Source organism: Oncorhynchus mykiss, chromosome 22 (assembly GCF_013265735.2).
Source record: "Oncorhynchus mykiss isolate Arlee chromosome 22, USDA_OmykA_1.1, whole genome shotgun sequence".
In the NCBI taxonomy this organism is placed as follows: Eukaryota; Metazoa; Chordata; class Actinopteri; order Salmoniformes; family Salmonidae; genus Oncorhynchus; species Oncorhynchus mykiss.
Window position 1 is genome coordinate 23,408,034 of NC_048586.1, and position 12,528 is coordinate 23,420,561.

Below are 12,528 nucleotides of genomic sequence, written 5' to 3' on the forward strand. Positions count from 1 at the left end.
AATGAACAAAATAACAACTATTGATTTCATTTGCATGGCACAGCCACGGGCTGCACAGACTAATAACAAAGTTCACCTCAAAATATGCCATTCTATTCTTTAGAAAATACATTTTATTAGTCTTATGTTTCTTAGGACCTGAAAAAACAAATGAATAATGGATCATTTGTCTAGCCAGCTCATATAATATAATATAATAACCAGAACAATCTGACAAAGTTTTGAGTTGCCAACTTCTTATTCACCATAACAGGAAAATACAAGGATATTATTTACAAATGAATTACAAGTAGGCTAAGGCAAGCTGCTAACTTCCTGTTTTGAATGTGAAAAAATTAAAGCAGTGGAAGGTCTGAATTTAAACGAAGGAATCTAGAACGTGCAGCTGCCCGGTTACCACGACAACAGTTGCAACAACAGGGTCAAAGTTGATTGTCTCTTGCTCCTTCCTGGTAAAAGCAATGGCCATATAAAAAGTGAATACTGTCAAGAGAGGTAAAATTAGTTCCGTTTGAAAGAAACATTTCCCAACTGTTTTTACAGCCAACATGCCATGAATTCTACAGTATGTGAAAGAATGAAAACACACACACACATACACACACACATACACACACAATCCACAGGGAGCTTTTCAGGGCAGGAAGAGGTCAGAGCAGCAGCAACACTCTAAACATCGCAAACATGTTTAATCCCTTCCTCTCTCTCATTCTCCCTCTCAGTCTCTCCATTCTCCCTTTCTCTTTCACTCCTTCTTGAGTCATTCCATCTCATTTCAGCAACCCATGACACCCACCATCTCAGATTGTTCTGAAATTGTGTTTGTAGTTTGAAACAGGTAGGATTGGCATTCCTGAAACATTGTTTTGTTGAAATTACATTTTATCTCAATTTAATGTAATTTATAGGATTCAGATAATAAATAATAAATATAGTACCCAGCATCTGATTTAAGACATTAAGAATCCCCCCCAAAATTCTAAAACCAACCACGAACCCCCCCACACCCCGCGCCAATCCCACGCCAACAGCCAGTATACAGTATCAGTTCTCTGTGTTTGACAAATAGTATGAAGCTGCGACTTGGCGTTTACTGTTTCTCCATACTATGTAATGTATTCCTTCTGATTCTGTTTTTTTCTTATGTTATGGTTTCTAATGGTCTTCAATGGTAAAAGTACCAAACACACACTGTATAGTGTTTTGCAATTGTAATGGTATTGGGTTGTGTTGTGTTTAATGTTATATGTCACTAATCACAATACATATAGAGCTCATCCCTGATCATTTTATTGAAAAACATATGACTGCCATGCAATTCATTATTTCATTAGGGTTGGCACAACCTTTTAGTCCCTGGCCCACTTCTCCATCTATGTTTTGGGCTTGTAGGAAAAGTCTTCATATTCAGAGAGCAGCCACTTGTTGGACTAGTCAAGGATAGTTGGGTTGCTCCTGAGTGGCGCAGCGGTCTAAGTCACTGCATTGCAGTGTTGCGGTGTCACTACAGCCTGGGGTTTGGGAATACATTCAGTTTTTTTTTTTTTTTTGCGGCAACAAGACATTATGTGCTTTGCCTTGGGAACAAGTATGACTGCAGATGTGCACAATTAGCCAAAGATCAATGCCAGTAAGCAAACAAATTGCTGTCAATGTTTGCAGGGGTAGCCTTCATCAATTCGGCCAACTGGCTGTGACCGGGAGTCCCATAAGGCGGCGCGCAATTGGTCCAGTGTCGTCCGGTTTAGGGGAGGGTTTAGCTGGGGGGGGGGCTTTACTTGGCTCATTGCGCTCTAGCGACTCTTTGCGGCAGGCCAGGTGCCTGCAAGCTGACTTTTGTCGTCAGTTGAATGGTGTTTCCTCTGACACTTTGGTTCGGCTTCCGGATTTAGCAAGCAGGTGTAAAGGAGCAAAGGCTTGGTGGGTCATGTTTCTGAGGACGCATGACTCAACCTTCGCCTCTCCCGAGCCCGTTGGGGAGTGGCAGCGATGAGACAAGATCACAATTGGATACCATGAAACTGTGAGTAAACAACACAATTTATTTTCATAATGAGAGAGATCTATTGGTGTTCTACCCAAAGTTGCAAATGAAATGTTGTGATCTAGTTAATAAACGCAAGAGACCAGCAAAATTGATAAAGAATGTGGCGGTATAGCAGGAACAGCACCATCTAGTGGAACTTTCACAGTAGTTCATGCTGAACAATGCAAGCGACTTCAATGGCTAATTTCTCTGAACATGGAAAAAAAAAATGCCTTTTGAGGTGGAAATACACTCCTCTTGCGGCCTCGATCCACTGTCTCTGTAATTTATCTCACTGTCTCGCCAAGTCCCATTCCAGCCTGTTAAATCTGACACCAGACCTGTTAACACTGAAACCCCAATGACTCCACCACACTCACCTTGTCCTCCAAAGCTGCTCCCAGATCAGTGCTTCCATGCTGGTTGTTGCCGCCGTTCAGCAGCTCTCTCCTCCGCTCCCTCTCTCTTTGGCTGATGTGTTTTGTCTTGCACGGCCGCTTGCCCTTGGGTTTGTCCGTGTCGCTATGACGACGGGGCTTGAGAGAGGCAGTGTCTTTGGTGGGGGGCTCAGGGGCTGAGGGGGGGAGGCACTGACCCTCAGTTTTCACCCCCAGCCCTCCTCTCCTAGGCTCCTTGGATCCCCAGTCACATCCTTGCCCCACGAGGGGCCCCTGGGGGGCAGATCTGTCCCTCTGCTGGGTTGAAGGGAGCAGTCCAACTACAGGACAGAGAGAGCGGGAGAGAATGAATACAAGTTTAGAAAAGAAGAGAATGACATTCACTGTGAACTTTATAAAAAAAACAGCAGAAAAGGGGAGAAAAATAGAAACAAAGAGTCTGAAAACTAATATAGAGACAGAGGAAGAGAAAGAGAGAGACTGAAAGATAGGGGTGTGGAGGTAAAGAGAGAGAGACTGAAGGACAGGGGTGTGGAGGTAAAGAGAGAGAGACTGAAGGATAGGGGTGCAGAGGTAAAGAGAGAGACTGAAGGACAGGGGTGTGGAGGTAAAGAGAGAGAGACTGAAGGATAGGGGTGCGGAGGTAAAGAGAGAGACTGATGGATAGGGGTGCGGAGGTAAACAGAGAGACTGAAGGACAGGGGTGTGGAGGTAAAGAGAGAGAGACTGAAGGACAGGGGTGTGGAGGTAAAGAGAGAGAGACTGAAGGACAGGGGTGCAGAGGTAAAGAGAGAGAGACTGAAGGACAGGGGTGTGGAAGTAAAGAGAGAGAGACTGAAGGACAGGGGTGTGGAGGTAAAGAGAGAGAGACTGAAGGACAGGGGTACGGAGATAAAGAGAGAGAGACTGAAGGACAGGGGTGCGGAGGTAAAGAGAGAGAGACTGAAGGACAGGGGTGCGGAGGTAAAGAGAGAGAGACTGAAGGACAGGGGTGCGGAGGTAAAGAGAGAGAGACTGAAGGATAGGGGTGCAGAGGGAAAGAGAGAGACTGAAGGACAGGGGTGTGGCGGTAAAGAGAGAGAGACTGAAGGACAGGGGTGTGGAGGTAAAGAGAGAGAGACTGAAGAACAGGGGTGCGGAGGTAAAGAGAGAGAGACAGAAGGACAGGGGTGCGGAGGTAGGAGAGAGAGACTGAAGAACAGGGGTGCGGAGGTAAAGAGAGAGAGACTGAATGACAGGGGTGCGGAGGTAAAGAGAGGGAGACTGAAGGACAGGGGTGCGGGGGTAAAGAGAGAGAGACTGAAGGACAGGGGTACGGAGGTAAAGAGAGAGAGACTGAAGGACAGGGGTGCGGAGGTAAAGAGAGAGAGACTGAAGAACAGGGGTGTGGAGGTAAAGAGAGAGAGACTGAAGGATAGGGGTGCGGAGGGAAAGAGAGAGAGACTAAAGGATAGGGGTGCGGAGGGAAAGAGAGAGAGACTGAAGGACAGGGGTGTGGAGGTAAAGAGAGAGACTGAAGGATAGGGGTGCGGAGGGAAAGAGAGAGACTGAAGGACAGGGGTGTGGAGGTAAAGAGAGAGACTGAAGGATAGGGGTGTGGAGGTAAAGAGAGAGACTGAAGGACAGGGGTGCGGAGGGAAAGAGAGAGACTGAAGGATAGGGGTGTGGAGGGAAAGAGAGAGACTGAAGGATAGGGGTGCGGAGGGAAAGAGAGAGACTGAAGGACAGGGGTGTGGAGGTAAAGAGAGAGACTGAAGGATAGGGGTGCGGAGGGAAAGAGAGAGACTAAAGGACAGGGGTGCGGAGGCAAGCTCGACTAGCTCTCTACGTCTGCTGATTTATTAATGAGGATGAACATCTCTGTCTGGGAGCGCGCACACATACACACAAACACATTGTAGAGGCACTCTCAGTTTGAGTAATGAGTAAATGCAATTCCCACTGTCTTTTATCAACCTCACACACACAGTGAAGAAGTACCCATTATTGACATTTTAAAAAATGTCCATGAAATTACAATAGCTGGAGGGTGGGGGTGGTTGGCCTACAAGTCTAAATATTGTATTCCCTGGACACACATAAACACACACACTGTCTCTTAAAGCTCCCCCCAATACACTCACACGTACATACATCAGTCACACCCACACCCGCATACACACACTCACCCGTACACACAGTGGTGGAATATTACGCCTCATTAACCCAAGACAGTGGTTGCCATAGTGCTGTCATTGAATAGGTGGGAGGAGGGCGACGCTTCACTGTCAATCATACTCTGTGGTTACCACGGAATCATCAAGCCAGCAGGTAATACCCTTTCTTAATCTCCTTATTTAATCCCTCTCTCTTTCTAAGTCTATTCATCTCTCACTTTCTCAGCTGTGGTGTGAGCACAGGGAAAGCCCTAGTTTGACACTCTCTCTGTCTTTCTCTCTCTCTTTGTTTCTCTCTCTCTCTCTATTTGACTGGCCTTGAAGGGAAACAGTCATTCATCACACGTTAGTCACACTACACCTGCCCCCATATTTCTAAATGGCATGTGCACGTGCTCTCACTCACTCACACAGCACACACAGACACACACACACACACACACAGAGATCTTCCTGCTACGCCAGCATGTCTGTGCCAGTTACCAGTTAATCGGACTATTCTCTCATCATTCATTTGTTTGATTGACTTTCTGTGTTGTTATCTGGTGTTGGTGGGCCATGTTGACCTGTTTTACTGATCATCCTCAATCACCATGATCAATAAACATTTTCCTTAAGTGTACTTTTAACAGAGATGAGATTTACTTCAAGATGCATTCACATAACTTACACATGTCAAGAGGTTTCAGATCTACACAAGTGCCTCGGGAGGAGGGGTTAGGGTTTGTTCTGGACAGGGCCTAACTATACTGGCGCATTAAGCAAATGCCGTAGAGATATCCCTTATTGAGACAGCGGTTAGGGTGTTGGTCATTGGTGCTGGTTACAACACACCTATCTGATCGAATTAAAATAAGTATTTTAACTGAAAGATGGAAATCAGTAGAATTCCCGATAGCTGAGCAGCTACAAGACGACTCTCTAGCATATTTTATATATCATGTAGAACAAACGTGTCTCTGATTAGGAATCACTCACATCGCAGTTCTATCTGGAACATTCCAACATGTTGCCAGAACATGGCTCAGGTGCTGGTGTTGCTTCTGACACAAATATACCTCGGTTGCCATGTTCTCAGAATGTCAGAAATGTGTATATTTACAGGAGCCGGTCTTCACTTTCTCACATTTGCCATTTAAGCAATGATTGTGCCAGTTATACCAAGATAATGCACAACACAGAGTTCCACCTCCAAGTTTAAATGTGGAAAAACAGACAAGTTGCAACAGAATCACTTGACCTACACGGTATGTGTGGATTTCAAGAAGACAATGGAGAAATGCTCAGCTACAGTACATGAATGAGCACATACGGAACGTTTTGGAGCGATAGTGGAAATGTGATTATAATTTGTGCACAAGGCGTAATCCTACACATTCCCACCTTCTAATGAGAAACTCCTTTTATTTAGATCAGGTCTGTTGTAACTGTAGCCAAATCACGGCATCAAAATATATTGCTATGAATGTGACAGTAGTGTAACTCCCCTAGCAGGTCTCAAACCCAAGCCACTAGCACCAATGACAAATTCCCTTACCACTGCACCTATAAGGGATATCCCTCAGGCACGTGGTTATTGGGCCAGTATAGTTATGTCCTGTCCAGAACAAACCCCCCTTCCCTAGGCACTTGTGTAGATCGGAAACCACTTGATACGTTTAACCAATAGGGTGAATGCACTCTGAAGTAAATCTCAGCTCTGGTAAAAGTACACTCAAGAAAATATTTGATTGAGCATAATGATTCAGGAGTATCATTAAAACAGGTTAATATGGCCCAGCAACATTAGACAACTAGACAGAAAGCCCTTCAATTACTGAAATAAGGGAATAAAATCAATGATGAGAGAATAATCAGATTTATTGATACCTGACACGGACACGGAGATGTAGCAGGAAGATCAGAATAACGTGAACCAAGAGGCTGTGTGTTCAAATCCCAGGTGAGGAAATGTTGAATAATAATGACTGAATAATTGAACATGCACAATGTAATCCTGTGTGTGAAATATCTAAGTTGAAAACACTATCTCCAAAGCACTGTGTGAGTATCCCAAACAGACAAAGACCTGTGAATGAATCAGTGGTTCACTAATCAGGGCATTGATTAGCTTAGCAACAAGATGTGATGTGTAATGATTTTTTGGGGGGGAGGCACAAAAGTTTTTGCAACATTCCTATAAAAACATGAGTTAGTGACCTAATGATACTCTTAAAGGAACGTTCTCTAACGTTATGGGAACGTTCTCTAACGTTATGGGAACGTTTGTTGTTAGCTGGTAGAGTCTTAACCACAGACACAGCCTCTCTAACACTCTAAACACTCTAAATACCTTCACAGGACCCCTGGAGCCAGCAGGAAGTGTCCTCCTATGTCACTTCCTGTCCACTCTGCAGGGAAAGCGCCTGATCCCAGGCAGGCTGACTACACCACTAATGTAGAGAGGAAATGACATCACAAAGCACAGGGATATTGAAGGCTAAACCATAGAGAGCCTAGATGAACACTTCTGTCAGAGAGGAGATGTTGAGGAGATACGAAGGACACAACAAAAGATATAGAACAGCGTATTGCACAGTAAACACTGCTCCATACTGTACATAGCAGCAGTAAAAGCCCACTACCACTGGCGACAAGGCTACAGGACAACCCCACAGAGTCAATCAGAATCAGACAACTCAGACAGACAGACAGACAGACTACCTCGTTTAGCGTCTCCATTAGCCAGCATCTCTCTGGCCCAGCTCTTTGTGATCTCTGGCTTCTGTGACAGAGGTTTCACTTCCGAATCAACCTTGAACTTCCTGTCCCGAGGGGGCGGAGCATGGGCTGGGTTCCAGGTTGGGGTCGGGGGGAGGGTCCGGGGCAGGAAGGAGGGGCTGTGATGTGATAACCATGTCCTCTCCTCTTTGACCTCTGGCCTCTCGGGGGAGGAAGAGGTGGGCTTGCGGAGGCGGAGCCCCTTCAGCTCGATACACACCTTCAGCTTCCTCACCTCTTCATCATCATCATCATCATTAGTAGTAGGAGCCGTAGGTTGCTCACTGCCCCACAGCACGCACGCATCTACCGACCCAGAGAGTGGACGTTAGTGGAGAACACACACACACAATAGGACACATACAGACACACTGACACTTACAGACACAGGAGCACAACATAAACAGACACACACATGCATGGACACACATACACACATAGAGACAAAAAAGACACAAAGGCAAACATGGTGCCCACTCTCACAAGCTGATGAGCTGTAAAGCCTCATGTAAGCTTCACTTTAAGCATAGGAAAGCCTCTGTGTGTGTGTGTGTGTGTGTGTGTGTGTGTGTGTGTGTGTGTGTGTGTGTGTGTGTGTGTGTGTGTGTGTGTGTGTGTGTGTGTGTGTGTGTGTGTGTGTGTGTGTGTGTGTGTGTGTAAGAGAGAGACAGAGAGAGAGAAAGGGAGAGAGGGGGGAAGGAGAGAGGAGTAGGGGGGGGGTTCTCAAATGCCCCAGGGAGGACTAGCCCTCTCGTCTGCCAGCACTGGGAGAGCGAGTGCAACCACATGCCAAAAGAAAAGGGAGAAAAGAACAGAAACCCAAACACACAAGGGAAGAAAGAAAGGATCTGAAAAGAAAAGAGCAGCTTTGAAGAAGGTGGCAGAGGAACGGCGCAGCTGAAAGAAAAGAGAGAATGGCTGTCCTGCTCCCTCCCTTCTCCCCACTCAAAGACAGGATTAAACACTCCTCTCTCTCCTCTTGTGCATCCTCTCTCTCGCTCTCTATCTTCGCTAAACTGGCTGCCACACAGCGAGAAGGATGGGACAGAGAGAAAGAGAAATGAAGTACAGTAGTTGTGGGAGGAAAAGGTGAGAGGGTTGGAACAGACAGAGGGGGGAAAGAAGGAGGGAACAGAAATGGTAGGGGAGAGAGAGCCAGACAGAGCGAGATTGAACATCTATGGTGATGAGGCAAAGAGAGAGGGGTGAGAGGAGGGACCGAGAGAGAGCGGTGAGAGGAGGGACAGAGAGAGAGCGGTGAGAGGAGGGACAGAGAGAGAGCGGTGAGAGGAGGGACCGAGAGAGAGCGGTGAGAGGAGGGACAGAGAGAGAGGGATGAGAGAAGGGACAGAGAGAGAGGGATGAGAGGAGGGACAGAGAGAGAGCGGTGAGAGGAGGGACAGAGAGAGGGATGAGAGGAGGGACAGAGAGAGAGGGATGAGAGGAGGGTCAGAGAGAGGGATGAGAGGAGGGACAGAGAGAGAGAGCGGTGAGAGGAGGGACCGAGAGAGAGCGATGAGAGGAGGGACCGAGAGAGAGGGTTGAGAGAAGGGACAGAGAGAGAGGGATGAGAGGAGGGACAGAGAGAGAGCGGTGAGAGGAGGGACAGAGAGAGGGATGAGAGGAGGGACAGAGAGAGAGGGATGAGAGGAGGGTCAGAGAGAGGGATGAGAGGAGGGACAGAGAGAGAGAGCGGTGAGAGGAGGGACAGAGAGAGGGATGAGAGGAGGGACAGAGAGAGAGGGATGAGAGGAGGGTCAGAGAGAGGGATGAGAGAAGGGACAGAGAGAGAGGGAAGAGAGGAGGGACAGAGAGAGAGCGGTGAGAGGAGGGACAGAGAGAGGGATGAGAGGAGGGACAGAGAGAGAGGGATGAGAGGAGGGTCAGAGAGAGGGATGAGAGGAGGGACAGAGAGAGAGAGCGGTGAGAGGAGGGACAGAGAGAGGGATGAGAGGAGGGACAGAGAGAGAGGGATGAGAGGAGGGTCAGAGAGAGGGATGAGAGGAGGGACAGAGAGAGAGAGCGGTGAGAGGAGGGACAGAGAGAGAGAGGTGAGAGGAGGGACAGAGAGAGAGCGGTGAGAGGAGGGAGAGAGAGAGAGGGATGAGAGGAGGGACAGAGAGAGAGCAGTGAGAAGAGGGAGAGAGAGAGAGGGGTGAGAGGAGGGACAGAGAGAGAGCAGTGAGAGGAGGGAGAGAGAGAGGTGAGAGGAGGGACAGAGAGAGAGAGGTGAGAGGAGGGACAGAGAGCGGTGAGAGGAGGGAGAGAGAGAGGGATGAGAGGAGGGACAGAGAGAGAGAGCGGTGAGAGGAGGGAGAGAGAGAGCGGTGAGAGGAGGGACAGCGAGAGAGCGGTGAGAGGAGGGACAGAGAGCGGTGAGAGGAGGGAGAGAGAGAGGGATGAGAGGAGGGACAGAGAGAGAGAGAGCGGTGAGAGGAGGGAGAGAGAGAGCGGTGAGAGTAGGGACAGAGAGAGAGCGGTGAGAGGAGGGACAGAGAGAGAGGGATGAGAGGAGGGACAGAGAGAACGGTGAGAGGAGGGACAGAGAAAGAGAGCGGTGAGAGGAGGGACAGAGAGAGAGAGCGGTGAGAGGAGGGACAGAGAGAGGGGGATGAGAGGAGGGACAGAGAGAGGGGGATGAGAGGAGGGACAGAGAGAGAGGGGTGAGAGGAGGGACAGAGAGAGAGGGGTGAGTGGAGGGACAGAGAGAGAGCGGTGAGAGGAGGGACAGAGAGAGAGCGGTGAGAGGAGGGACAGAGAGAGAGATCAGTGAGAAGAGGGATAGAGAGAGAGGGATGAGAGGAGGGACAGAGAGAGAGGGGTGAGAGGAGGGACAGAGAGAGAGAGGGGTGAGAGGAGGGACAGAGAGAGAGGGATGAGAGGAGGGACAGAGAGAGAGAGCAGTGAGAGGAGGGACAGAGAGAGAGAGGGGTGAGAGGAGGGACAGAGAGAGAGCGGTGAGAGGAGGGACAGAGAGAGAGGGGTGAGAGGAGGGACAGAGAGAGAGAGGTGAGAGGAGGGACAGAGAGAGAGAGGTGAGAGGAGGGACAGAGAGAGAGCGGTGAGAGGAGGGACAGAGAGAGAGCAGTGAGAGGAGGGACAGAGAGAGAGAGGGGTGAGAGGAGGGACAGAGAGAGAGCGGTGAGAGGAGGGACAGAGAGAGAGGGGTGAGAGGAGGGACAGAGAGAGAGAGGTGAGAGGAGGGACAGAGAGAGAGAGGTGAGAGGAGGGACAGAGAGAGAGAGGGGTGAGAGGAGGGTCAGAGAGAGAGCGGTGAGAGGAGGGACAGAGAGAGGGATGAGAGGAGGGACAGAGAGAGAGCGGTGAGAGGAGGGACAGAGAGAGAGGGGTGAGAGGAGGGACAGAGAGAGAGATCTGTGAGAAGAGGGATAGAGAGAGAGGGATGAGAGGAGGGACAGAGGGAGAGAGCAGTGAGAGGAGGGACAGAGAGAGAGCGGTGAGATGAGGGACAGAGAGAGAGGGGTGAGAGGAGGGACAGAGAGAGAGTGGTGAGAGGAGGGACAGAGAGAGAGGGGTGAGAGGAGGGACAGAGAGAGAGGGATGAGAGGAGGGACAGAGAGAGAGAGGGGTGAGAGGAGGGACAGAGAGAGAGGGATGAGAGGAGGGACAGAGAGAGAGATCAGTGAGAAGAGGGACAGAGAGAAAGATGAGAGGAGGGACAGAGAGAGAGCGGTGAGAGGAGGGACAGAGAGAGAGGGATGAGAGGAGGGACAGAGAGAGAGATCATTGAGAGGAGGGACAGAGAGAGAGGGATGAGAGGAGGGACAGAGAGAGAGGGGTGAGAGGAGGGACAGAGAGAGAGAGGGGTGAGAGGCGGGACAGAGAGAGAGAGCGGTGAGAGGAGGGACAGAGCGAGAGCGTGAGAGGAGGGACAGAGAGAGAGATCAGTGAGAAGAGTGATAGAGAGAGAGGGATGAGAGGAGGGACAGAGAGAGAGGGGTGAGAGGAGGGACAGGGAGAGAGAGGGGTGAGAGGAGGGACAGAGAGAGAGGGATGAGAGGAGGGACAGAGAGAGAGAGCAGTAAGAGGAGGGACAGAGAGAGAGAGGGGTGAGAGGAGGGACAGAGAGAGAGCGGTGAGAGGAGGGACAGAGAGAGGGGGTGAGAGGAGGGACAGAGAGAGAGAGGTGAGAGGAGGGACAGAGAGAGAGAGGTGAGAGGAGGGACAGAGAGAGAGGGGGGTGAGAGGAGGGTCAGAGAGAGAGCGGTGAGAGGAGGGACAGAGAGAGGGATGAGAGGAGGGACAGAGAGAGAGCGGTGAGAGGAGGGACAGAGAGAGAGGGTTGAGAGGAGGGACAGAGAGAGAGATCTGTGAGAAGAGGGATAGAGAGAGAGGGATGAGAGGAGGGACAGAGGGAGAGAGCAGTGAGAGGAGGGACAGAGAGAGAGCGGTGAGATGAGGGACAGAGAGAGAGGGGTGAGAGGAGGGACAGAGAGAGAGCGGTGAGAGGAGGGACAGAGAGAGAGGGGTGAGAGGAGGGACAGAGAGAGAGGGATGAGAGGAGGGACAGAGAGAGAGAGGGGTGAGAGGAGGGACAGAGAGAGAGGGGTGAGAGGAGGGACAGAGAGAGAGATCAGTGAGAAGAGGGACAGAGAGAAAGATGAGAGGAGGGACAGAGAGAGAGGGATGAGAGGAGGGACAGAGAGAGAGATCAGTGAGAGGAGGGACAGAGAGAGAGGGATGAGAGGAGGGACAGAGAGAGAGGGGTGAGAGGAGGGACAGAGAGAGAGAGGGGTGAGAGGCGGGACAGAGAGAGAGAGCGGTGAGAGGAGGGACAGAGAGAGAGAGGGGTGAGAGGAGGGACAGAGAGAGAGGGATAAGCGGAGGGACAGAGAGAGAGGAATGAGAGGAGGGACAGAGAAAGAGAGCGGTGAGAGGAGGGACAGAGAGAGAGAGCGGTGAGAGGAGGGACAGAGAGAGGGGGATGAGAGGAGGGACAGAGAGAGAGATAAGTGAGAAGAGGGACAGAGAGAGAGGGATGAGAGGAGGGACAGAGAGAGAGGGGTGAGAGGAGGGACAGAGAGAGAGGGGGGTGAGAGGAGGGACAGAGAGAGAGAGGTGAGAGGAGGGACAGAGAGAGGGGGATGAGAGGAGGGACAGAGAGAGAGATAAGTGAGAAGAGGGACAGAGAGAGAGGGATGAGAGGAGGGACAGAGAGAGAGAGGGA

General features: G+C 50.0%; 1 protein-coding gene across 4 annotated transcripts in view; it reads right to left on the bottom strand.

Annotated features, from left to right (window-relative positions):
• Positions 1-12,528, bottom strand: part of LOC110501997 (BCL-6 corepressor) — a 92,167-nt gene that overhangs the window by 39,611 nt on the left and 40,028 nt on the right. For all 4 annotated transcript variants that reach the window (XM_036959542.1, XM_036959540.1, XM_036959541.1 and 1 more), the window contains 2 exons: positions 7,284-7,646; positions 2,407-2,744 (listed from right to left, as the gene is read on the bottom strand). In XM_036959542.1, the coding sequence (XP_036815437.1) occupies positions 2,407-2,744; positions 7,284-7,646 (701 nt within the window). The remainder of the gene's footprint in view (positions 1-2,406; positions 2,745-7,283; positions 7,647-12,528) is intronic.